At 54.6% G+C, this 26098-nt stretch overlaps 1 protein-coding gene across 1 annotated transcript in view; it reads left to right on the top strand.

Moving 5' to 3' along the window:
- SCN4A (sodium channel, voltage-gated, type IV, alpha subunit) overlaps window positions 1-24778 on the top strand; it is a 45225-nt gene extending 20447 nt beyond the window's left edge. The window contains exons 11-26 of the mRNA XM_009334892.1: window positions 1531-1686; window positions 1938-2061; window positions 2810-3048; window positions 4881-5054; window positions 5365-5721; window positions 8838-9266; window positions 13245-13374; window positions 13689-13843; window positions 15067-15240; window positions 15822-15944; window positions 16210-16488; window positions 17681-17734; window positions 19248-19385; window positions 20241-20345; window positions 21072-21342; window positions 21790-24778. Of these exons, the coding sequence (XP_009333167.1) occupies window positions 1531-1686; window positions 1938-2061; window positions 2810-3048; window positions 4881-5054; window positions 5365-5721; window positions 8838-9266; window positions 13245-13374; window positions 13689-13843; window positions 15067-15240; window positions 15822-15944; window positions 16210-16488; window positions 17681-17734; window positions 19248-19385; window positions 20241-20345; window positions 21072-21342; window positions 21790-22982 (4101 nt within the window). The 3' untranslated portion in view covers window positions 22983-24778. The remainder of the gene's footprint in view (window positions 1-1530; window positions 1687-1937; window positions 2062-2809; window positions 3049-4880; window positions 5055-5364; window positions 5722-8837; window positions 9267-13244; window positions 13375-13688; window positions 13844-15066; window positions 15241-15821; window positions 15945-16209; window positions 16489-17680; window positions 17735-19247; window positions 19386-20240; window positions 20346-21071; window positions 21343-21789) is intronic.
- Window positions 24779-26098: the final 1320 nt, after the last annotated feature.

Here is a 26098-nt window from a genome sequence, read left to right on the forward strand (position 1 = left end):
GGTGGTGGATGCCCCATCCCTGGAAACGTTCAAGGTCAGGTTGGACGGGGCTGTGAGCAACCTGATCTAGTTGAAGATGTCCCGGCTCACGGCAGGGGGGTTGGACTAGATGACCTTTAGAGGTCCCTTCCAACCCAAACCATTCTGTGATCCTATGAATACCAGGTTGGAAGGGACCTCAAGGATCATCTGGTCCAACCTTTATTGGCAAAAGCACGGTCTAGACGAGACATTTGCTCCACTGCGGCCCCAGGGTGTTACCTTAGCCCCTTTCCGGTCCTTGGGAGTCTCTTTTCAGTCCAATAGGGCTATAAAAACATGGGCAAAAGCTTCTGTGATGTCTGATACTGCAGCCCAGCCATTTTCCATCTCTAATCATCATTTTGGTCTATGTCAGCAACGTCCACAGGGGACATCCCTGCAAATCTAAGTGTTAGTCTGGGCAAAAGACCAGCTTCTTTGCATGTAGAGAGAGACACAAAACAATGTTTTCCTCTCTCTAGAGCCTCTATCTCTCATTGCTTATCTGTGCTGAGCCACAACATCCTCCGAGGAAGTGGCTTGCTCTTATCTGGCTGCTGCCGTTTGCAGGATGGGTCTAAGCAAGCCCTGCCCGAGGGATGGAGACTCCAGGGCTGGGCATAAAGCTGGTGCTGTGGCCGGTTCCCTGAGCAAATTAACCAGTGAGTTGCCCAACGGCTTTATTAAGTGATGATACTCCTTTATTGTCACCTAGAAAATGGAGAAGACAGAGGGAATAAGGCTAAGAGTGAGGGCAAAGCGCCTACAAGAAATGGGCGCTCGGATCCATTTAATATCCAGCGAACGAGCGGGGAATGTGTGCTGCATCTCAGCAATGTGCAGTGGGAACAGAGAGGTTCCCACTCCCCTGTGGCATCCTTAGTGCTACCAGAGGGTGCAGTAAACTTCAAATATTAATACCACTGTTGCAAACAAAAAAAAACAAACAAACAACAAAAAAAAAAAGATTGCATGTGCAAATGAAAACCTAATAAAAACAACATTTATGGAAAAAAAATTAAATTTTGACCCAAACATTCATGAATTCAGTGCAAGTCCGAAAATCTTGGACATCGCATTTCAGCAAGAGCCTTGAAGTTTTTGCTTCTTTCCTATTTGGGTTGAAAACATGTTTCAAAGATTAAAGTTTCCCGCAAGACAGAAAGAAGGTTTGCATAGTTTTGCCCTTATGAATTATTCACCCTGACCAAATTTGAACAGATCTAATACTGCTGTGCGGAGAGCTTAGTACGGTGGGGTGTGCAAGTGGAAAGGAAAGTCTTCAAATTTCTGTTTATCTACCACAAATTACTATCCCTCATTGTTGCTTGTGAGGATCTGAGTTTGCTGCCCAGGTCCTGCAGCAGCAGATTTGGGGGTCACAAAGTCTTGCCCAGGACAGTCCTGGGGCTCAGTTCACCCCCCTCCTTAGCCTGGTGCCCTGCAGCCATTGCGGGAAGCTCCCAATGGCTGCGGGGACGTGGGTGATGGGGACGTGGGTTGCTGCAGTTGCAGGACCGGCGGTCCAGCAGCGGTTCCCTGCCCAGCAGCGTGGCCGAGAAGGAGCGCGACTCGGACCTGAACAGTGACCAGGACAAGGCAAAGGACTGCAACGGGCAAGTGGTCCCCAAGGTCGTGCTGGAGCGGTCCGCTACGGTGATCAGTGTACGTGCTCGGCTCTGTCTCTGCCATCCCTCGAGGGTGCCCACCCCAATAAACCCTGGTGGAGGGACAGGCTTGTGCCCAGCTTGTTGTGGGCTGGGTCCTCCGAGCCTTTCTGCAGCCCCCCTGTAGTTCCCATGTTGCACCCCAAGGTCTCTCCAGACCATGCCCTTTTTCTGCCTGCCCTATCTTTAAGTGCATTAAATAACCTGCAGTGCTCTGCATCCGTCCCCTGTGGCTTCCTCTCCTTCTAGTTCAACCCAACCAACGAGCCGGAGAAATCAGACCACAACCTCCTCACTGTGGGCAACCAAGATGGGCCAGGCCTCGAGAAGAGGGCGGGGAGCACCATCAGTGTCGTCTCCAACACTGTGGAAGGTATGTCCTTCCCCAGCCTGGGTGAGGGCTGTGTGTGCCAGCTGTTTTAGCCCAACTGTTGTGCGTTGGTGGGCTTGGGGTGCTCAGCACATACCAGTGATAGCGGCTGTCCCAAATCTCCAGCCCCATGCAAGGGATGACTCTGGACCTGGGGTCTCCACAGGGGGTCAGTGGACTGCAGTGATGCTCAAGCAAGGCTTTTCATCCCAGCTCGCTAGGATGGTGCCTGGAGGCAATAATACGATATCTCTTGCAAATGAATGGGATTGCAATTAATTATAGCAGTCTCCAGAGTCAACTGAGAGCTGTTGAGTGCCCTCCCAAGAGCTCCTGTCTCAACTTCAGTGAAAAGCACCATAGATGCAGCAATAACAGGCTTCTCAGCCCTCTCCTCCCTGAGAATGGGCACCAAACCCTCTGGCCACCCCAGAGCAGTTCCCTTGGATGTCCCTGCAATCTCAGCGTGGCGCGGACACCTCAAATCCTGCCCAGGTGCTGAGAGCAGGATTGGACCCACAGTTCCCTGACTGACCTGCCTTTCCATCCCTCTCTGGAGGGTAAGGTCTGCAACATGACTATGCCTGGGCATGGGAAGGCTCCTCCTTTTAGCCCCCATATTAAACTCATAGATGGTCTAGGGCTGGTTCAGGAACTCAGGAGAGATCTCTTCTAGTGGGTCAGCACTTGCCCCACCCAGGGCAGGACAGGATAAGCCTACACTGAGGTCATTTTTCTTTCCTGCCCTCAGAGCTGGAGGAAGCGCACCAGAAGTGCCCATCCTGGTGGTACAAATTTGCCCACACGTTCCTGGTCTGGAACTGCTGTCCTCTGTGGCTGAAGCTGAAGGAGTTTGTCAAGCTGGTGGTGATGGACCCCTTTGTGGACCTGGGCATCACCATCTGCATTGTGCTCAACACAGTCTTCATGGCCATGGAGCATTATCCCATGATGGAGGAGTTTGAGAACATGCTGACCGTGGGGAACCTGGTAGGCAGCTACGGGCATCCCGTCCTTCCCCGTTTAGAGCCACAGCAGATGGCTCTAAACCGTCCACCCTGGTGGGCAGATCCCCTCTGCTGCCATTGTGTCGCCTGAACAGCATGTATGCCTGCCTGGAAACATGTCCCAGCTGCTGAGAAAGTGCTGCAGGGGTCTGATCACCGCACCCCTGTGATGGGTTGGACTCCAGGATGGCTCAGATCAAGGGAAGTGATATGCGGGTGGGATCCATCATCCCCTGCTCCCCTTCTGCTGCAGCTTCTGTCTTGCTTGGTGTATCTCGGCGATGCCAATGTGCCATGGCCTTGCAGAGCTGTCCTGAGCCATCTTCTACATTGCAACCCAGGGTCAGGCATGAGCTGCTGCCAGCCCTGGCTGACGCCACAGTGTCCTTGCGGTGCTGGGTGGCCGTGTGGAGCCAATTCAGATGCTGGGCACAAACCAGGTCCCCATGGAGCAGGAGGCAACAGTGCTAGCAGCATTAGATAATAACAATAATAATAATAACAATAATCATGGTCAGGACTTTTCCCAGTGAAATCACTGCAAACCTGGGCTGTCCTGATTTCATGGGTGTATTTAGCAACCAGCTGTGCCTGCTCCTGCTTGGAGCTCAGGGTAAACGGCTTTCAGCTGGATGCAATCTGCTGGTGGGACAAGTCCGGGAGGCCCCTGGTAGCTCTGGGAAATGCAGCTAAGAGATGGGAGAGCTCGCCGTCTCCTCTCCTGCCACCTTGCCCTGCTCCAGCACCTGCCGGGGCCTCTCTGTGCACAGGCATTGGAGTGACACATGCCGCTGCCCGAGCCCCGGGTGGGCAGGATGACGCTCAGCACATAGCTGCTTTGTCTCTGGTTTCATTCAGGAAATACAAGGGGATTAATCGGCTGTTGCTCGAAGCACGGTCACGCTGCAAAGACAGGTCCAGCTTCTCCTTCGGGCCAGCAACAGTTTCTGGCTGCATGTACAACCCAATGCAGGGAGCCGGTGGGATTTGCTGGGGAAGGGCCAGGGAGGGATGGGAGCAGGAGAAGCAGCTCCCGCTGAGCCACGGTCTCCTTCCACATCGCCTGCCTGTGCCCAAGTGAAAGCAGCAGTGCCTGCTGCCTGTCTCGCTGCAGGCAGAAAGATGGCCAGGCTGTAAGTGAAGAGAGCAGGGATCCACTGGCAGGAGCAGAAAAAGGGATGTTTGTCGGCTGGCATGCAAAGGAGCATGTTGGGGAGCATCCCCTGGGATGCCAGTGCAGAAGCCTTTCTGCAAGGTGGAGGCAAGGACCTGTGCATCCCAACTCGATCCACATCCAGGGCAAAATTTGTCACCGGGCCCCCTCTGCACACGCCGTGTCACGAAATTGCATCAAGGATGCTAATTGTCACATTGCTGATCCGGCTCTGGAGTAATGTGATAATGCACAGCGCCGTTGTAGTCCCAGGAAAAGAGTAATGTGTAAAAGCCAGGTCAGCTTTCGCAGGGCTCGGGGCGGGACAGGGGCACCCCAGTAGCAGCCCAGTTCCCAGTGCTGGGAGTCCCTGTGATTCAGCAGTCATTTGAAGGGGGTCCCTCTGCCAATGAGACTTTCATCTTTAATTTCCACTTGCTAACACGCACCTTTGCCAAGTCTCTCCAGTAGCAATCAGTCCCCAGTACTCCCAGCCTGGCTCCACAAGCCCCACTGGGCAGCAGCTGGGGAGCTCGTTCTCAACCAGGGCTGGACCCAGTGGGATGAAACACTTTGGGAATACCCCAAAAAGGAGAGGTGCTACCCACCCCATGCCAAAGCATGAGCTTTCAAGCAAGCTGACGGGGTGCTGTTTCCCACAGGTCTTTACGGGGATCTTCACGGCGGAGATGGTCCTGAAACTCATTGCTTTGGACCCCTACGAGTATTTCCAGCAGGGCTGGAATATCTTTGACAGCATCATTGTTACCCTGAGCCTGGTGGAGCTGGGCCTGGCCAACGTGCAAGGGCTCTCCGTGCTCCGCTCCTTCCGCTTGGTACGTGCCGCGGGGACAAGCTGTGCCAGGGGGTTTTGGATGCAATTGCCACCAGGGTGGAGAATGGCTTGTTCAACCTCCTTTATGGCGGTCACCAACTTGTCCCCTGTTAAAGATAACACTAACAGTCGAGCTAAATATTTAGGAAAGTCAGAGTCTGTGCTCTTTGCAAAGCAGTTGGGTGTTTAATCCCTCCTGCCTTAATAAAACTGCCACATGAAGATCTAATCCCAGCTTCGCAGCCTTGCTGACGCTTTCTGGCAATGAAAGCCCCAGGCAAATCAACGCCTTGTCTCCTTGCTCCTTGCAGCTGAGGGTTTTCAAGCTTGCCAAGTCCTGGCCCACCCTCAACATGCTCATCAAGATCATCGGTAACTCGGTGGGCGCCCTGGGGAACCTCACGCTGGTGCTGGCCATCATCGTCTTCATCTTTGCCGTGGTGGGGATGCAACTCTTTGGGAAGAGCTACATAGAGTGCGTGTGCAAGATCTCTCTCGACTGCACGCTGCCCCGCTGGCACATGAATGACTTCTTCCACTCCTTCCTCATCGTCTTCCGCATCCTCTGCGGGGAGTGGATCGAGACCATGTGGGACTGCATGGAGGTGGCCGGCCAGACCATGTGCCTCATCGTCTTCATGATGGTCATGGTCATCGGGAACCTCGTGGTGAGTCTTGGAACTGGGGTGGCCCCTCAATGAAAGGTGGGGAGCAAGGATGGAGGGTGTCGTGGGGTGGGGACACCTCTGCCCCTCGCTCGCTGGCCAATGCTGTCCAGCTCAGCTCATCTACAGGGCTATGCCTGTAGGCATGGTCTTGTTGGAGCTGTACAGGAGCACAGGCAAAGGGCTCGACCTCCCTCCTGTAGACCCACCGGGATTGCACTGTGTGCTCAGCTCTGTGTAAAGCAGGGTAAGAAGCAATTTCTGAGTGACCTTCAGCTGAAACTAGATCAGGAAAAGAAGGGGAAACCAAGGCATGGAAAACTTAGCAACAGGCTTCAGGCAGACACAGGAGCAGCTCTGGGACAAAAGAGAGCTCATCTTCAAGCTGCCCTTTCTTCTCTACGTGGCTTTTCAGGCTTTCCTCCCCTATTTCCCACTCTCCTGCGATGAGGGATGGAGGCAGTGTTATATCCAGCTCACCCCATGGCTGGCCCTTTGCTCCCAGGTGCTTTTGGGAGCAGACCCCCCCTTGGAAGGCTTTTGCAGATCCCCAGCATCCCCGGTCCTCACTGCAGTCCCGGTGGCATCCCGGCAATGCACGACCCCTCTGCAGCACAGGGGGTCCTTCCCCCAGGTCCTGGTGAACCCCTGGTCACCATTACCCTCCCTCTCTGCCCGTTGCCCTCCAAGCTGCTCGCTGCCAGCGCTGCAGGTCTGCAAGTTCCAGGCGAGCGCGAAATCCTTTCTAAACTTGGTAACCCTCTTGCTGGCGGCTTTGAAGCTTGTTTTCCAGGCTGTGTGGGCCCTGCTCTCCCTTCTTAAGGAGCAAGGCAGGGGAGGGAAGCGCGCGGCTTGCTGAATCGCTCCTATTACTTGCCGGGGTTGTGTAAGCCCTTTGGAATTTGCTTTGAAAAACTATCTGCCCAGGGAGCTGCTGACGCCTCCCTCGCCGCAACGGGTGGCTGCTCCAGCCCCAGGCTGGCACAGCCCTCCAGAGGGGTGAAAGTGACCCCGGGGAGAAACCCAGACCACCCCCTGGCTCGGGTAAGGGGTAGGGCAGCTTGGAGTGTCCCGCTTTGAGGGCAGAAAGTTGGGATTTGAGTGCTGCTTGGCTTCCCTGGCTCGGGCCAGGTATCTGGGGCTTTGAACTGGCCCCCATAGCAGCATGGAGAGCCATGCTGGCTGCAGACCTCGCCCCGGGGTGTTCTGGGGTCTGTGCTGGGTGATGCTGGGCAGACGTACGTGCATGCATCGCCTCGCGGTGGGGAGCAGCCCGATGTCCCCCCGGGCTGCCCAGCAGTCAGCAACAGTTTGTAAGGCTACCCTTCAAGGGGCAACCCATTCATTTGAATTGCAATGCTGAATCAGGCTGAAAACCACCCGTAAGCAGGAGCATCTCCAGGATGGTCTGCAGAGAGTGCAGGAGCTCAGAGACTGGGAATCGCAGCTGGGGCTCCCTGGAGACCCTCCCCAAAAAGGGCTCTGGAATCCTTTCTTCTTCTGGAGCCAGTTTTTGGAGTAGGACAGCCCATCCACCCCTCCAGGAGACTTTCCTGGAGACGATATGGGGGCAGCATGATTTTCAGCTGGTGGGGTCAGAGGCAGCCCTCCCAGAGGGGTAGACCTCCCCAAGATTGCACCCCAGCTTTCCGGGCAAGCTTTGCAGATCCTGCTGTGCTCTGTGCTGCTCCACAGGGTTCATTTAAAGCTAGGTCGAGAAACACAGTGCACGACCATCTACAGAGCCATCTCTGCCCTCTTCATCCTCTTTGCCAGGCTCTCCTGGCCATGTCTCAGGTATTTCCGAGTCCTGGAGCCTGTCCCGAGCAGCCTCCCGAGCATCCCGGCTGCAGGGAGGTGTGTGTTTCTCCCCACTTCCCCTGCAAAGGAATAAGGCGACGGTCGGTCGTCCTTTACTGTTAATGACACTTTGAGCATTTCCTTTGGGGTTATTAAGGGAGAAGGGAGGAAGTCAGTCGGGTGACAAGGTAACGGACTCCTGTCCAAAAAAAACAGAGCCAACAGCAACTATTAGCTGTAACTGGTGCTTAACGTAAGTATTAAACTGATGGGATAGTAGGGCTTTATTTAAAGATGCGATTTAAGTCATATGGTATGAGCCATGTGAAAACAGCAGTGACCTTGAATAGCAGCTAATTCCCTTCTCAGATATGCTGCTGGCACAAAAAGGCACAAACATCAACAGCTGTGGGCTTGGCCCATCGGCCGCTCTGCGCAGCGAGTGCACGTCTGGGTGCTGCCGATGCTGCCGTACCCCGGGGAGAGCCTGTCCCACTCCTCTTCTCACGAGCTGCTTCAGGTTTCTGGCATGCAGCGAGTCCACCCGTGCCAGGCGAGGCTGCGGTGGGGTCCGGTCACGCTTTGGGCACGGTGAAGTAGGAGACATCTGGGGGAAGCAGGAGAGAGCTCGTGCTTGGAGGTATATAGTGCATTGCATTTGCATCCCGTGAACTGACTTGTGCTGGGATGAAATGCCGCTCTCCGTGGAGCAGAGCGGAGTCTCTGGTAGAAAGGGATGAGGTTACGACTGTGGCTCCAGGGCGTTGGAGACCCTCAAGAGGTCACTGGGCATCTGAGCTGCCAGAGCCAGCAAAGAGGAGAGGAAGAGTTGCAGCTGGGAGGACAATAAGCAGGAGATTTCTCCCTGGGAAGAGAAGGGACGGAGCTGAGTTGCATCCCTATGGGTGGTGGGGAGAAGCACCATAGGCTTTAGGGAGTCCCACGTGGGGACCAGCCAGGCCAAGAGCTCCAAGAGAGCGAAGGGAGGGACATGTTGATGGACCCACAGGGGAGGTGGTTTGAGAGGGGCTGAAGCGATGACTGGCATCGCTTGCAAATGGATCAGCAGGACCCAAGCAGCTGGGGGTGACACCGAGGGCATCACAGCCCAGGGAGGAGTTAGGAGGACCATGTTCATGTCCTCCAGAAGGGCTGGCATCTCTGCAGTCCCCAGAGTTGGGCGATGGGAGGAGGGAGTCCCATGACATGTTCAACATAAGGGTCTCCTCCAGGGCCAGGACTGCTCCCTGCCGCTCCAGCCTGCAGGGGCAATGTTGGTGCTGGATGTCAGCGCTGGTATTTGCCTTTGTCCCCTCCAGGTGCTGAACCTGTTCTTAGCTTTGCTGCTGAGCTCCTTCAGCGCTGATAGCCTGGCGGCGTCTGATGACGACGGAGAGATGAACAATTTGCAGATCGCGATTGGCAGGATCACCAAGGGGATCGACTTTGTAAAGACCTCTGTCCTCACGCTGCTCCGCAGGCTGTGGAAGGGGAAGAAGGTGGCCCCGGAGGAAGAGCAAGAGCACAGTAAGAGGGACAACTCTGTGCTAAACCACATGGACGCTGGCCAGGACCCCAAGTCAGAGTACCTGGACGGAGTCACTGGCAAAGAGCATTTTTTCATGGATGAACTGGACCACATGAATTTCATTAACAACCCCAACCTGACGGTGCAAGTCCCCATCGCCTCGGAGGAGTCTGACCTCTACGAGGAGACGAGCACCCAGTCCGACACCGAAGATGCCAAGGTAAAACAGGTGGATGGGAGGGTTTCAACCCAAAAACTGGGATTGACCCATTCTTGCTGTGCTGCCCACAGAATTATGCTGGTTTGGGTTACTTCTAGCTTTTCCACAGTGTGTGGCATGGGCCAAACTTGGGGTTTTTCAACCCGGCATTTCCCAGTGTAAGCCGGAGGCGGGGGGGTTGGCCGGTTTTGGGTGAGGCTATGGGGTTATTGCTAACACAAGGGGGACCCACGGCACCACAGGGTTGGTGCAAGGGTCAAAGCGCTCAGTATGTGGTTAAAGATGTTCCAGAGGAATTTGATGCCAGGAAATCTGCTGATGGCGCTAACATTGGATCCACTGCTAATGCCTCAGAAAGCATCATCGGGAGGGTATGAAACCAGATGGAGGAGCTTAGCACAAGTGAACATGAAGCAATGCATTTTGGATCCAAAGCTGACGAGACAGCTGATGTCGGCATTGTGTGTTGAGGCGCGGAGAGGACTGTCAGGGCTCGTGGGACACTGATCGCCTTGGTGCTCTGGGAGGATGACCGGGGAGATGCGAGACAAGAAACTCGGGAAGACCCGAGTGGACGCAGAAAGAAGGGTGATAGTCTGGTGGGAAATTACCCCTCACAATGGGGTCGCGTCGAGGTCCTGGGGAAACGCAGAGCAGCTGGGGATGCCACGGTGGAGAGGAGCAACTGCATCAATCTGGAAAGGGGTTTTGTATGAGTAATAGAACAGCTCTGACCCGAGGGTTTATCATGACTATCAATGGCAAATGTGTCTGCCCAGGAGCTGAGGAGCCTCGGGGAAGCTCTGTCCCAGCTGGTCCTGCTCGGGGCGGTGTGCTGGGGCGGGAGGCAGTGGTGCAGTTTGGGTGCAATCACAACTGCTGCTGAGTGCCTGGCTGTGATTGCACAGGGAGCCCAATGCAGGGCTGGCAAAAGAACCAGGACTCCCAAAACCCCAGAGCCATCCGCCTCCCTCCCCATCTGCAGGCTCCTTGCAGCTCCGCGCAGTGACAGGGACCTGGCTTCGCTCGGGGCACAGTGCAAGAAGAGGGGACAATCATGATTTTTTTTTTTTTTTTTTTTTAGCTGGGAAAACAGGGTGTTTTCAGCAGTTGGGGCTGCAGGAGGAAAACGGCAGGAAAGGTGGTGGCTGGCTGTGACCCGTTGCAAACGTGCTGCTAAGCTGTGCTCAGAAGGGACAAACCTGCCTGGAGCACCTTTGCCAAGGGAATGGCCGAGGGGAGTTGCTGTTGTCGCTCCCCTTAGTGCCGCCAGCAGGAAGGCTGAGAGTTGGCGTTTTTCCCCCAATTTTTCCTACTAGTCCTTCCAGTCCAGTAGCACTAAACCCCCGTACGCCCAGGCCATGCCATAGCACACTGGGTGTGCGGTCGCGCTGCACAGAGGCGTTGTCAATGCCAACCCGGCCGCGGCAAGGGGGGGGGGCACATCCAGCCTGGTCTTGCGGGGTCCCCACAGACCTCAGTTCCCCACCACCATGATGTGCTTCCCGTTGGATGAGGGAAAACCTTGATGTGCAATTATGGACGTGTCCCGGCGTGGCTCCGGCGTTTTGGTGCTGTGTTCAGCTGACATCTAGCGGCACCGGCTCCAACGCCCTGCATGGAGCTTGTGTCTTGAGAGCCATCCCTGGCTGCTCGGCATGTGCAGGGGGCAAACAGCATCTCTCAGCCCCTAAATACCGGTTCGCCCCATCATCACTGATGGTTTTGGCGGCTAAATTCAGTCGAACGTTGACCAAGGTGCAAGCCAGGAGGGTGCATTAATGACCCTGCCCCTGCCTGAACAGGCAGGGTGGGCAACGGGCTGGCAGTCATCACATGAAATAACTGCCTAGTAATTAGAAATCGGGTGCTAATTGGTGGGAGCCCTGAGCTGGTCCTCAGGGAAGATTGCTGCTAGCTCTGTGCGTTCACATGCCGTCGATTAGCTCCAGATGGAGCCAAAGCCCGGCACACCGCCTCGCACCGGGGACAGAGGCTGCCGGTGATGATTGCAAACTGGGGGGTTTTCTCCAGATGGGCTGCTCAGAAAACGATGATAAATGCTCTCCCCCTTCCTGAGCAGCTCCTTTCCGAGGCAAAGATATTTTTCAGGGTGAAATGATAGCGGCAGGATGATGGCAGCAGCGTGGCTGCTCTCCTCGAGCACTTCTGCATCCTATGGTTGATTTATCTTTTGCACCGCAAAGCAGCGAGGAGGTGACAGGAACAGCAGCGTTGGTGTGTGGCTGTGCAAAGAGTTAGTACTGTGGCTCAGGGCTCTTCTGGGGGGCTTCTTGCCTCAGACTCCCAACCTGCTGGGCAGGGTGATGTCTCCTGAGATGCTCTGGGCTGTGGTGCACCACAGGAGTATTGTCAAGTGCTGTGAATTATGGGGGTCACAGGGTGAGTCTGGGTGCACAGCACGTGAATGCCAATGCTCAGTGCTGGCAAGGATGGGGAAAGCCCTGGATTTGGGTGGAAACACCCAGCCAGGCTGCAGGTGCCGTACCAGGCGTGTGATGGAAATTGCCCTGCAAACCTGCTGGTCGCAGGCGCGTGGGGACTCAGGAGCCCCCAGGGATGGGGTTTGGGGACCATGCAGTGGGACCAGCACAGTTATCCCTCTCCCCATCCAACAGGACCTGCCCTGAGCACCAGCACACAGAGTTCCTGGGTTACACGAGCCTGCCAAGCGCCTCTCGGGCACATTTCCCCCAATCTCTGGGGTGGCTGCGCTCATCCGTTCCCACCTTGTGCCTTTGCAAGACTTGTCCTGGAGGCAGATGGTTTCCGTGTGTCTTTCCCCTGGGTCACAGCTTGCCTGGCTCCATGCCGAGGCCTCCTAATCCCCCTGCCCGCCCTGTCCCCCCCCAGCCCCGGTGGAGGGTGGCCCCACTGCTCCTGCAGAGCCACCGCAAACAGCTTGTGTGCCACCGCTTCTGCTGTGTCCTCAAGACAATGCCCTGCGTGTCCCCAGCACGCAGTAGCCAGGCTGCAAGGGTCCCCCAAAGCAATGTCTTCTACTGATGTGGCTGTGGCCCCTGAAGCTGCAGGCAATGACAGTGCCGCAGACTACCCCGGGGGGTCTTCCCTGGCTTGTTGGAGGACGGAGTAGCTACTTTATTCACTACTGAAAGCACTAGCAACCTTGGGGGAGGATTATCTCCTTCCCATGCAAGGCAACGCCATCCTGCATCGGAGATGCCCATCCAAGATCATCTGCTCCCAGGTAGGAGAGGCAGGTCTGGGGATCTTCTCTTTCCTCAAGTGCTGCAGAAGGCCTTCTCTGAAAGCCAAAAAAAAAAAAAAAAAAAAGGAGGAAAAAGTCCCAGGGGCTTGCCAAGGTTTTCTCTCGTTATCAGCCTCTCCAGACCTTGCTGAGTGGTGTCTGGGAAGCCAGCCAAGCTGAGCTGTGGCGCGGGATGGAGCCGGCGAGATATTTGCGATGCAGGTTTTGAACTTGGGTGAACCCCAGCCCAAAAGCCCTTCGGCACGAGCCGAGCCAGCAGGATTTGAGAGAAGTGCCATGGTGGCCGCCCAGGTTTCTGCAGGTCTGATTGTACCACAGGGTGTTTGGCAGAGCATTTCTTGGATGGGGGCATGCAGAGGAGGAGGAGGAGGTGAGAAAATCAGCCGGAGATGATGGTACAAGTGGATGGGAGATGGACTTGCTGTGCTGGGAGGAAGGCTGGGGTCAGGGGACCTTTTGCTCCTCTGAACCTGGATGAAAAGCAAAGCTTGTGCAAGGTCATGTACCAACGATCCTCCAAGGTTTGCAGCCCTGGACAATTCAACAGCTTCACTCTGGGCTGTAATTTCATAGGAAAGGGACTCAGAGCAGCCTTCAAGCAAACGGGTCCCACCAGCTGGCTCCCTCGGTGGGGGCAGCAGGAGCCGGAGGATGGCTGGAGGCAGCTGCAGCCCAGGAGCACCCCTTCTGCAGGGCAGCCTAGCCTGAATCCTCCTCTCCCTTTGCAGAATCCCCTCTCCAGCGACAATGCATCGTCTCTGTGCAGCACTGTGGATTACAAGCCTCCGCCACCGGTGGAGGAGGAGGTGGCAGAAGAGGCTGAGGGTGGCAACGAGCCCGAGGAGTGCTTCACCGAAGGTGAGGGACCGAGCAGGGCAGGGGACCCTGGGGAGAGGGGGAGGTGGGTATGGAGGGGCCATTGCCAACCAATTCTTGCAGCGTAACAACCCCCAGGCTCACTTAGCTCAGCCCAAACTCCAAATCCTCCTGTACTACCAAGGAGATGGTCCCCATGGGGCTCCCCTCTTGCGTGCACACCCTGTAACCCAGCAGGATCCTGCTGCAGCCTCCACCTAGGAGGGTTTGAAAAGACAATAAAAGCACGAATAGCATCGCATTGGTGGAAACGCCCTGGCCAGGAGGTAACCCACAGCTCTTTGTCCCATCCCCAGCCTGCGTGAAGCGGTTTCCCTGCCTCTATGTGGACGTCACCAGCGACAGAGGGAAGACATGGTGGAACATCCGGAAAACCTGCTTCCGAATTGTGGAGCACGACTGGTTCGAGACCTTTATCGTCTTCATGATCCTCCTCAGCAGTGGGGCACTGGTAGGTCCCACCTTTCGCCCTGTCCCATTTGCTCTGCAGCAGCTCCCCAGCTTGGTGGGAGCCCAGGAACCTGGGCAGGCCCCAGGCAGCAGCACCGGAGGCTCTGGGCATCGCCTGGTTGTCTCCTGTGCAAAATAACGCAGCTGTGGGCAGGTGTTTGATTTGAAACCCCATTTGGCTCAGGTCTACCCAATGTACAGCCTTGCAAGGGGATCTAAACATCCTCCCCTTGCCCTCCAAGAGCCCTGCATCAATAGAGTCACCTCTGTACAACCCTCCCCAGCATCCATCGTGGGCTGTGGTCCACGGGCTCAAGGGGATGCAACCGCCTACATCCTCCCCTCCTGCTCTTAATGTCAACCGTGAACTGTCTGCACCATCTATTCAGCTTTGTGTGGACGGTTCCTCATTTCACTGCCTCCGTAACTGGCTGTCGGGAGGTGCTTTACAAATAACTCATGGTTATTATTTTGCTGTTCAGCACTTCCAGCTGCTGACTGGTGCACCCTCCCAGAACCTGGGCGTCCATTTAAATCACCCTCATTAAAAAGCTGTGTGTCAGCCTGTTGGTCCTCTCTGAGTATTTGGGCTGGATGTAGCTCAGCTGCACCTGTAACTACACAGAGCTAATGGGGAGACCAACTTCTCTGCAAGTTTGGGGGTAAAGAGAGAGGGAAGGAGGATAGAGGGACTGAACTGTTTTTCAGACATACTTTATGCGTCTGCATCACGCTCAGAAGTGCAGTTTGGGGATGTCTGAGGTTGTAGCTAGTGCCGGAATTGAAAGCTGTGTTAAAACAGCCGTGGAACACCTGGTCACCATGCCCGTAACTCTGACTGCTTATGTTTTACGTGCCATGTGGACATAGCAGTAACCCAAACTCCTAAGAGCATTTTCAAAACTACCAAGGCATCCAAAGGTGCAGGCTGGTGTCCTGGCTTTTGGCTTGTGCTCAGACTGGTGGGAATTTGATGCAGCTGGACATTTGCTTCAGTGAAGCTTTGCTTCAGGACACACACCGCTCTACATAGCCAACAAGAACTTGCAAACAAGAGTTGATCAGGTGCATCCGTAAATGCCACCCGCAGTTAGGCTCTCAACTCTTCAAGCTGCCCCGAGCCCTAGGAAAGCAGGGACAATGCAGGCATGGATGTGGCTGCACTGAGCCGTGCAGCGGGTCTAGTGGAAGAATGACTGTCACGTAGCTCCACACCTCTTCCAGGCTTTTGAGGACATCTACATTGAACAACGAAGGGTGATACGCACCATCCTGGAGTACGCCGACAAGGTCTTCTCCTACATCTTTGTCATTGAGATGTTGCTCAAGTGGGTGGCCTACGGCTTCAAGGTGTACTTCACCAACGCGTGGTGCTGGCTGGATTTCCTCATCGTCGATGTAAGTGTTGTCCGATGAGCACCTCTAGAGCCATAGTTAGCCAAGGGATTTGGGAGCATTAGGGGATTGTAGCAGGCTGCTGGAAATGAACCCATATTGTATTTTAAAGGACAATAGTGTGGCTGTGGAATGAGGGCTTAGACCATTGCTTAAAATAATGGTCCTCCACAGGAAGGGCCACTTCTTTGCCTGGCTGCAGAAACCCTTTCAAACCCTTTCTGTTTTATGCTCAAGCCAAGAATAAGCCCATGCTCTTCTATCAGACCCCAATAGAGATGTGAAGGGACGTAGGGTCTCCCAAATGCTCTGTGACACAGCAGGCCATTCCACCTGTGCAGTATTTCTGCATCCCCCGTCACCTCCACCCTCATACCCAAGAGGCAGGGACATCTTCCAGGTGGCTGGTCACCAGGGACCCAAGGACTCGACGCCAGTCCCTGTGTCCCAAGACGAGACGATGACCACTGGCCTGAGGGAGTGCTGGGGAGAGAGGGACGGGCCGGAGCTGCAGGGACGTGTCTCAATTAATCTCCGTTGTTTCCATCTGAGATGCTGCTAATCCCTTTGGCTGCTCCTTCCAGGTTTCCATTATCAGCCTGACAGCAAACTGGCTGGGATACTCCGAGCTGGGAGCCATCAAGTCCCTGCGGACGCTGAGGGCTCTGAGACCACTGCGTGCCCTGTCCAGATTTGAAGGCATGAGGGTAGGTGCCTCCCCCGTGTGCTGCTGGCTCTGCCATGGCCATGCAAGCAGCACTGGTCAGCAGTCACCTACATCAGGGACCCACCCCAGCTGGATTTTAGGGGCCTCCAGATCAGTGGGATTGATGCTAAGGTACCTTTGGTCCAGTTTGAGCCCACTTGGTGCTGCTGAGGAGGGTAAGGCTGGGGCACAGGGACATGAAGGTCCACATCACTGCTAGCATGGTTCCCTAGCCAGGTCCTCCAAGGTCTTTTCTCCCCTTGCAGGTGGTGGTGAACGCCTTGCTGGGCGCCATCCCCTCCATCATGAACGTCCTGCTGGTCTGCCTCATCTTCTGGCTGATATTCAGCATTATGGGGGTGAACCTCTTTGCGGGGAAGTACTACCGATGCGTCAACACCACCTCGGGGGACCTCTTCGACATCAGCGTGGTGAACAACAAGAGCGACTGCATGGCCCTCCTCTACACCAACGAGGTCAGATGGGTCAACGTCAAGGTCAACTTCGACAACGTGGGCTTGGGATACCTCTCCTTGCTGCAGGTGGTACGTAATGAAAGCAGCTGCCATCCCTCCAAGATGTGCACTGCCGTAGCAGGGCAGCATGAATAGCATCAGGGCTGAAGCGAGATGCTGCCCTGATGCCCAGATGGGGCCTCTTGGCTGCTTCTTAGCTCCAAAGTTGGTATTTAACACAAAAAATCCTGCAGAGCCAAGGAGGAAAGGGACAGAGTAGAAGATGGGAGGGCAAGGTAAGTGTCACCAGGGACCTGCTGCGGATGAGCGTAGGTAGCACCAAGCCTGGAGCTGCGAGAAGTCCTCTGCACAGCACGGGATGCAGGAGCGAGGAGGGGAGGCACTTTCTTTTCCCCCCACCCATTTTAAAAGTTCGGTCTGCTGTAGTCGTAGGCTGCAAGAGTTTTGCATGGGGAAGGTGACAACTGGAAAAAGAGTGCGTGTGTCCGCTGCAGGGCAGTGGGCGAACACAGCCATGCTTCCACTGAACCAGCAGCTGAGCCAGGCAAGCAGAAGGGGAACTGCTCACCACAATTTTAACAAAAACATAGATGTGGGCTCTGTTATTGGGTGGGCTGGGGTTACTCCCATCAGATCCAGGGGAACTGGCGGTTGCAGAATCAGAGCATGACCCGAATTGATTAACCAGCTTTAAACTCAGCTTCCTCTTCAGGTTTGTTGTTCCATCAGATTCAGGAAACAAGATGTTCAGGCTTTTTGTTTAACAAATCAGCAGCAAAAGCCTGTAAAAGATGCAGTGTACCCCACCAGGATCGGGATCCAGCAGATAGCAGAGGCAGCAATACAGAAGTCAGGGCTACAGAAGTGGCCCAGGTTGGGAGCGGGAGGAGCAGCCAGCCCCGGCACAGCTCTGCCGTTGGGAAAATGCACTTTGTTTTGGGGGGAAAAGAGTCAATTGCTTCTTTTCCCAGCCTGGTTTGCAGCAGTGTTTTGGGAATTCCCTGGTAATCACAGCCACAGAACGGAGCTTGTGTGTGCACACATGCAAATCTCAGTATTTCTGCATCAGGGCATTTTTCTTGTGGATTCAACTCATGGTCCCTCTCCTGCCATTCCCACGGAGAAGCTGTAACTCCAGGCTGCGCAGGCGTGCTCAGAGCTAAACCCCCCAAAGTAAACCCCAAACACTCACCCATCGGCCTCCCCTCCCTCCCTAGCCCCAAATACCTCCCAGTGAATCTGTTCTCTGCTATCCCCGCAGGCGACCTTCAAAGGCTGGATGGACATCATGTACGCCGCCGTGGACTCACGCGAGGTGAGGGGACAAGCAGGGACGTCTCACAACCGGCACCAAGCATCGCTCACCCCACTGGGTCGGTTCCCCCTGGCAGACTGGGAGCAGAGTCCTGGGGCCGAGGTGCAGCCCAGCGCGGTCTGGGGACGGACCCCTCGGCCGCAGCATCCCCTCTGTCTCTGCCCATTGGTGCCGGGGGGCTGCCTGCATCCCTCCCACCCATCGCTTCAGCTAGGACATGGGCTAAAGAGTGGAGAAATCCCTGAAACATCCCCCCTGCTGAGGTGCACATCCTCAAAAAGGGCAGCCAGTTGTGTCCCTGTGCCACCCATGTCATTGTCACCTGCATCCCAGCTGCAGCCTGGCACCCACACCGGGCTCCCACCCAACCCAGCCTACAGCTGCTGCCAAGCCCGCTCCTCTCAGCTTCAGTTTCATGGTCTGAAATCCCCACTCTGCCTCCCCAGCCCCGCACCGGAGGGCTCGTCCTTCACCCTGCCGTGAGACGATGCCCTCCATGTACCCCTCCATCCGGGAGAGCTTATCCCGTCCTGGAGAAAGTGCCTGGCTTGCCTTGAGCAATAAATGGGTTATTAAAACAGAGCAGCCAGCATTTAACCTTTGGGTTAAATGGTTTATTAAAAAAAAAAAAAAAGTGTTTTGAAGAGTTTCATGCGGAGGCTGTTTCTACTATGATCCGTCCCAAAAAGTGTCCCCCACACACCAGGCCGTGTGTGTACACGCTGCCATGAGCCAACGCAGCAGGAGGGACTTCCTACCTTTCTCTAAGTGAGCAAACTTGCCCGTGCCCCGCTGGGGGGGTCAGCCCCACACACCCACGGGCCTGAACATGTTGTTTTCGTTGCCTTTTTTTAGCATCAGAAACAGCCACTCTGCTCGTCCCGACTGCAGCTGCCGGCGCTCAGCAGAGGAGCCGCTTCCAGCTCCCTTTGAAAACAGCTGGGTCTCCTGCCTCCCCGAACACCCGGGGCAAAGCTGTTTTGGGAGCAAATCCGCTCTCTTCTGCCAAGAGTTTCCCTCGAAATGGGGGAAGCGGGTTATGACACCTTGGGATGCCTCCAGTCAAATATAGAGCAGAATTAAGCGATGCCCCTTGAGATGGGGAGTGTTTTCCGAGGCTGCCAGGCTGTGCCACCCCCGTGTGCTGGCGTGGCACAAATTAAACCACTTTTCCTTTCCCCTCTTGGCTGTATTTCAGCCCTTGGAAAGCTGACTATTGGGAAGAAACTCAAGTTTGGTCATTGATATCGCTGCACCTGGGCATCCTTTCCTATTCCCCAGCCCATGCTGCGGGATCGGAGGTCAGCACGTCTGTGTCCCCCAGCCAGTGTCACGTGGATGTCCCTTCCCGTGGCTGCTCCCACGGGGACCACTCAACCCGCACAGCATCTGCCGAAAGTTTTAGAGCAGCCGCCCCACGGCTCTGTCCGGATACAGTGAGCCCTTGTCTGGGGGCTTGGGGACACGCTTTCTGGAGAGGGTTAGTCTGACATTTCCCATCTCTCCTGGTCAGATTGAAGAGCAGCCAGTGTACGAGATCAACCTCTACATGTACATCTACTTCGTCATCTTCATCATCTTCGGCGCCTTCTTCACCCTGAACCTCTTCATCGGTGTCATCATCGACAACTTCAACCAGCAGAAGAAAAAGATAAGTATTTTCTGTGTCCTGCAGCCACCGCTGCCTCCCGGGGCGCTGGTACAGGACAGAGGGGACCAGCACAGTTGTGGGGCGAGGGGACCAGGGCCACCGGTGCTCGGATGGACCCCGGGGTCCCCCTGCAACCTGAATTGCTGTTATCCATTAGTGGCTTCCCGCAGAGTGAACAAGTAAGGAGAGCCTGACAAACAGCACATGGGCCCTTGCGTGCTGGCCGTAGCATTTATAGAGGATTTCATTTACGGATGCAGAGGGAAGAGGCAAGGGGGGCTGTGTTTTCTCTTGCCTGTGCCACGGCAGGCACGGCTGTACACCTGTGCTAGCGCTTTTATTTTCTTTTCCCACCCCATGACTCTTTCTCATCATTTTTCCATGCATCAAGGAGAGACTCAACTTCTGCTTTCAAGCGAGCAGCACGGGACTAATACCCCTGGGCTGCCGGAGGGGGGAGCGGGCGGAGGGTGGGCAACACGGAGCACGTTGCTTGTGCCGAGCGAGGTCTGAAGCACACCGAGATGCTGCCTCGCTCCCAGCAGGATCCAGCCAGCGAGGAGGGGGTGAGCCCCGGCAGGGCATGGGGTGCCCCACTCGCTGCAGCAGGCTGGGAGGCGGCATCTCACCTCCGCAGGAGGAAACCGCAGCGCTGGGGCGAGCACCCATGGGTGCTGTGAATTGGGGGAAGCAGAAAAGGGCAAGCAGGGAGGAAGCAGGTTTCCCTGCGTCAGTGCAACAGGCGATGCCTGGTAGGAGCTTGGCTGGAGACGCTTGGTGGGAAGGAGCATGGAAGGAGATGCTTTGTAGGAAGAGGCGAGTTCCCAAGGTTAACAGCGGTGATTCCCTTTATAATTTGGAGGCAAAGACATCTTCATGACGGAAGAGCAGAAGAAATACTATAATGCCATGAAGAAGCTCGGCTCCAAGAAACCCCAGAAGCCCATCCCCAGGCCATCGGTATGTTGGGTTAATCACCCTTGAGTGCAGCAGGGAGGGAAGACTTCCAGCCACCACTGTCCCAAAGTGAATGAGAGGGGTCTGGGGAAGGGCATTTGCAGGGCAAGGAGCCAAATCCTGGTTCCCCATTGCTACTCTTCAGACAGGGCCTTGCTAAGAGCTGGGGCTTCAGAAGAGGTTCACCTCAGGCAAACCTCCTTTGGATCTGCTCTTCAGCCCTAGGTCCACTGCCAAGGGCAAGGGGGGGATCCCTTTTGCAGGATTAGGGTTTTCTCCTAGCTCAGCTCCCACCTCCTCTCTCGGAGGGAGTTACTCAGGGAAAGCTCAGTTTTCAACACTCCTAGAAGGGACATTGCCAATACGTACGTGGTTGTGACTTGGATTTGGTTTTGATAGCCCGGCTCAAGCGAGACCTTTTCCCGTGTGTTTATTTTTGCTCTGATGCATTAGCTGTGGATATAATTAGAAAGCAACTGTCCCTGTGCCCACACCTCCTGGCCATGGTGTTACCAGGTGGGTTTCATCCTGCAAGGTGCTGGGTATCCTCCTCCCATAGCTTTTGGGACCGTGAGACCTGTGTACTGGCCACAAACCTGAGGTTTCCTCCACTCTTTTAAATACGGTTCCTTCTTCTTTTTCTGTTGTGTCTTTGTTTTCTGTGTGTCTGTCCTGTGTTCCCACCTCGCCTCTGGTTCTCCATCATCACCCACGTGGCCCTTATGGCAGAACAAGTTTCAAGGGATGGTGTTTGACTTTGTAACCAAGCAAGTGTTTGACATAACCATCATGATCCTGATTTGTCTTAACATGGTGACCATGATGGTCGAAACAGATGATCAAAGTGAACTCAAAACATCTGTCCTCTACAAGATCAACCTGGTCTTCATTGTCATCTTCACCGGAGAGTGTCTGCTCAAAATGTTCGCCTTGCGCTACTACTACTTCACTATCGGCTGGAACATCTTTGACTTTGTGGTGGTCATCCTCTCCATCCTAGGTGAGCCCTACTGGTCCAACCGGATAACAAAGGGTGGAAATGGTCTGGCCAGTCCACAGCCAGCAAGCTGTCACTGGCCTCCCCCTTACACCCACCCTTTGAGCAGGGCCAAGCCAACAGGACAAGACAGAAGTGAGGCCACCAGGCAGGGTGAGGGGCTGGGATTCTGTCCCAGTCCTCCTTGGTCTTGGGTTCCCCTTGTCTCCATATTGCATGGCTGCATTGCTGAAACAGAGCAGCCAGTATTTAACCTTTGGGTCTGTGCTCAGAGATGTTTTGGAATACATTCCCTTTGCCACCAGTGGAGCAGAGTGTTGTGTGCCATTGGGGGTGGCCTCATCTGCCTCTATCTCCCCAGCCCTAGTGGATGAAGTGGAGTAGCTCCACCTCACCTCCCACGTTGGCTGTAGAGCATGGCAAACTCGCCTCTTTTTCACCCCTTCACAGGTATCGTCCTCTCGGACATCATAGAGAAGTACTTTGTGTCACCCACCCTCTTCAGGGTCATCAGGCTGGCAAGGATTGGCCGTGTCCTCCGGTTGATCCGAGGGGCGAAAGGTATCCGGACTCTTCTGTTTGCTCTGATGATGTCCCTGCCTGCCCTGTTCAACATCGGCCTCCTGCTTTTCCTCGTCATGTTCATCTACTCCATCTTCGGGATGTCCAACTTCGCCTATGTAAAGAAGGAGGCAGGGATCGATGACATCTTCAACTTTGAAACTTTTGGAAACAGCATCATCTGCCTCTTCCAGATCACCACATCAGCTGGATGGGATGGCCTCCTCAGCCCAATCCTGAACAGCGGGCCCCCCGACTGCGACCCCGACCTGGAAAACCCCGGCAGTTCGGTAAAAGGGGACTGTGGCAATCCATCCATTGGCATCTTCTTCTTCTGCAGCTACATCATCATTTCCTTTCTCATCGTGGTGAACATGTACATTGCCATCATCCTGGAGAACTTCAACGTGGCCACGGAGGAGAGCAGCGAACCCCTCTGTGAAGACGATTTTGAAATGTTTTATGAAACTTGGGAGAAGTTTGACCCAGATGCCACCCAATTCATTGCGTACAGCACCTTGTCTGACTTTGTAGACACCTTACAGGAGCCACTGAAAATTCCCAAGCCAAACAAGATCAAGCTAATCACCATGGATCTACCAATGGTTGCTGGGGACAAAATCCACTGTCTGGATATCCTCTTTGCCCTGACTAAGGAAGTGCTGGGAGACTCGGGAGAGATGGATGCCCTGAAGGCCACCATGGAGGAGAAGTTCATGGCTGCAAACCCCTCAAAGGTTTCCTATGAACCCATCACCACCACTCTGAAAAGGAAACATGAGGAAGTCTGTGCTACAAAAATCCAGAGGGCTTTCCGGAGGTACCTCCTGAGGCGCTCGGTGAAGCAGGCATCCTACATGTACAGGCACAGTAAGGATGAGGATGCCCTGAGAGAGGACGCACCCGAGAAGGAAGGTCTGATCGCCACCAAAATGCACGAGATGTATGGGAACAGTGGGACAGATGTGGAGACAGCCCCTGCCTTTGGTCTTGCACCCGTTCCCAGCTCAGAGACTCGAGATGCTCCTGGTGAAGCAAAAGCATGGGATAAGGAACGCGTTGTGAAAGAGTCGCTGGTATAACAGAAGGAGGCTTCCACCTCTCGCCCAGCCTGAAAAGACTTCATTTGTGTCTCCTTTTCAAGAGCTCTTCCATATACAGATCAATAGATCTTAGATATTGAGCTAATTTCAGATATTTCAAGTAGACACCTTAACTTTCGAAGCAGGATCTCTTACTGATCCTGGTTTTTACAGCTCACTGCACATGCAAAGAGTTCAATATTTTTCTTACGAGAATTAAATGTGAAATCTATTATTGGTGAAAGAGAAACATTTTAGTTTTGAAATGATCTCATCATGGTAACAATGTTTTTCAGACATTAAAAAATGAGTATGGCTGTCCTTTTACTTAAAGTAATTATTTATTAATGTTATTTCACAATTAGATTTTCTTGTATATTATTCTTCCAGAGTGCAGCCAAGTAGCCCGTGAAAGATGAGCCAAGTGAAATAATATTAAGAATAATTACAGAAAAGTCAAGGTTTTGTGAACAAAAATCACCAATGTCTTAAAGTAGCACCTTTCTTTTGAATATTTGAATAAGCTTTATGGATTATTTTTTTGTTATATAAAGAGAAAGTGCAATTATGTCTTAAAGATTTGTTTGCATAGCCAAAACAAAGCATCTGCAGATATGTTCTCAGGGTTAAATATCAGGTTTTAAAGGTCTCTGAATATGTATTGAAATCATAAATCATTCAGGTCTCTACGGTACGAATGTAACTGTATTTATAGTCACGCTTCTTCTCTGTTTTCCTGTTTTGTCCGGGTTTTGTGGCAGGAAAGCAATGGACGAAGGTAGGGTTTGGAAAACCTCCTCCAGGAATCCCCAGTCCCCGTAACAAAACCCTCTAGGGTTTCCTCAAGCCTCACAGCAAGAGGAAATGTCCCGCTGGAGTGCTCTTCGTTAGCGGTAATTAGCGAGACGCATCCCCGGGGATCGGAGCAGGTGTTTGAACGGTCCTTGCAATGAGCTGCCTCAACGGCGTCCCTTAAATCCCATCGGCCACCGAGCACCGGGGGCCTTAATTGACGCAATGAGCGCTCCCACCGGGGTGTAAATCCCAAAATACTCAGGCGGAGCATCTTTCCCTTGGCTGGGGCTCTGGAGGTGACCCGGTGGCGCATGCTGGGGTCTCTGCGGAGCCTGATGGGGCCAGGCAGGTCCTCACGAGGAGACCTCCCAGCAGAGGAGCATTTTCCCAGGGGGGAAGGGTTTTGCTGCTCTTTACGCAGGTGGGCAAAAGGAAAGTAAATCAAGAAAAATGTGCAAAAGGCCCCGAGTTCATCTCTGGACCGCCTTCTGCCTTCAAAAGGGAAAAAAACCTCTTGAGATCAAAACAAACATGAACCAAAACCTCTTCCAGTTAAAACAAGGGCTGCTTCTTGAAGCCAAAGGGTCTGTCTTTTTGTATTATTATTATGATTTTCTTTTCTTGGGCTGATTTTGGTGCTGAGCCATTACGGATGCCCCATGTTCAGGCTGGCCAGGAGCGGTGCTGAGCTTGCTTGCATCCACGTGCTGTCGGCCAGGCAGCAGAGCCGGGGTCGCTCTGCTCGTCCCGTAGCGTTGTGCTTTCGTTTCCATGTTGCATAGGGTGATGCTCCCTGGAACAGGAGCCTGACCTGCTTTAAATGGCGTTTGCGTGGGAAGCGTCCATGGCACAGCGGTTTCCAGCCCAGATTGTGGTTCACAATCAATGCTGCTTGTACGTGTGTGTCGTCAGGGATGGGAAAAATGCCAAAGAGCAGGATTTGTGTGAGCTAAAGCCATTTTTCTTTGTACATTTCTTAAAATAAACAACTGTAAATGGTCTATTATTACGATACCAAATGCGTCGGTGTGTGTTAGAGGGGAAAAATGTTTTCCCTGCCCCTGGGAGGGGTAGATGCCCCCTCCCTTTGCTCCAGGGCGGATATGGGGAGCCCCTGTGCGTGGCCGTGTCTGGACCTGCCATCCTCAGCAGGACCTGGTGGTCCCATCCTGCACAAGAGACCCCCTGGACTGCCTCCCCCTGGCACCTCCAACCCAGCCCCAGACCCCAGAGCTTCTGCTCTGCTCATGAACAAGTCCCCTGGAGCCCTTGGTGCCTCACAGCAATGAGCCCTGACTCTAGGAGCTATGGGAGATGCTGCTGCAGGTTCAGCCAAGGAGAGGGGTGGGATTGGAGGACGTGCAGCCCCCCCCGAGCTGCCCCATGCCAGGCTCCGTGGGGCCAAACCTTCCCCACCAGCCATGCGGGAGCAGTGCAGCATCATGGGGAGAAGGCAGTGGTGGGTGAAGGAAGTTTCTGCGTCAATGTGTGGCTGGGAGAGGGGCCGCCCCTGGGACCCGCTGGTGTCCCCAAGAGCCACGGCACGGCCTCGCCACTGTGTTTTCGCTCTCGCTGGAACAGCTTGTCCCAGGGCTGGCGTAATTCAAGTTGAGAGCATCATGGTACCGTGCAGGCAGGGGGCTGGAGGGAGGAGGTGGCATAACCCACCGTCCCTGTCCTCCCGCGGCGGGGGAAAGGACAGCGGTGAAACCCAAGCCCTGATGAATAAGAATGGGCTGGGGAAGGGTGCAGCTGCCTGGCAACGGCTCTGCTCTGCCCACAGGGCATGGTCTGGCCTTGTGCTGCGGGCTGGGGAGCCAGGGTGGCCCAGCAGAAGAGACATGGGGACACGGGACCCTCCCCGTGAGACCACCAGGTCTTCCTACATCCCATGCCACTGGGTACTGCAAGCATGGGGGACTTAAAGGGGAGGCCGAGCCCCTCTGGACCAGGTCTGTGCTTGTTCAAGGGTGCCAAGGAGCCGGCACGCAGCACAGCGGTGTAATTTGGCCACCATCACTGCAAACCCTCTTTAGTTTGTGCCATGCTCCTGGCTTTGCCTTACAGGGCTTTCCCAGGCACCTCCCGCATCCCTGCCTCGCTCATCACAGCTCCCGTCTCCAATTCCAGGGCTTCATGAAAATCCCTCCGGTGCCTGATGAGCACATGGGCATCCCCTGTGGCTTCTTCCTTGCCGGGATGTCACAGCCGGGCTGTGCTTTTCCAGCAAGACCAGAGGTGATGGCAGCAGGGACTCAGCAGCACAGCCCCAACGTACAGCACTGTGCACGGCACGACATGCCTGCTCTACGAGGAGAAGG

The sequence above is a fragment of the Pygoscelis adeliae genome, unplaced genomic scaffold, assembly GCF_000699105.1.
Source record: "Pygoscelis adeliae isolate BGI_AS28 unplaced genomic scaffold, ASM69910v1 Scaffold112, whole genome shotgun sequence".
NCBI lineage: Eukaryota > Metazoa > Chordata > Aves > Sphenisciformes > Spheniscidae > Pygoscelis > Pygoscelis adeliae.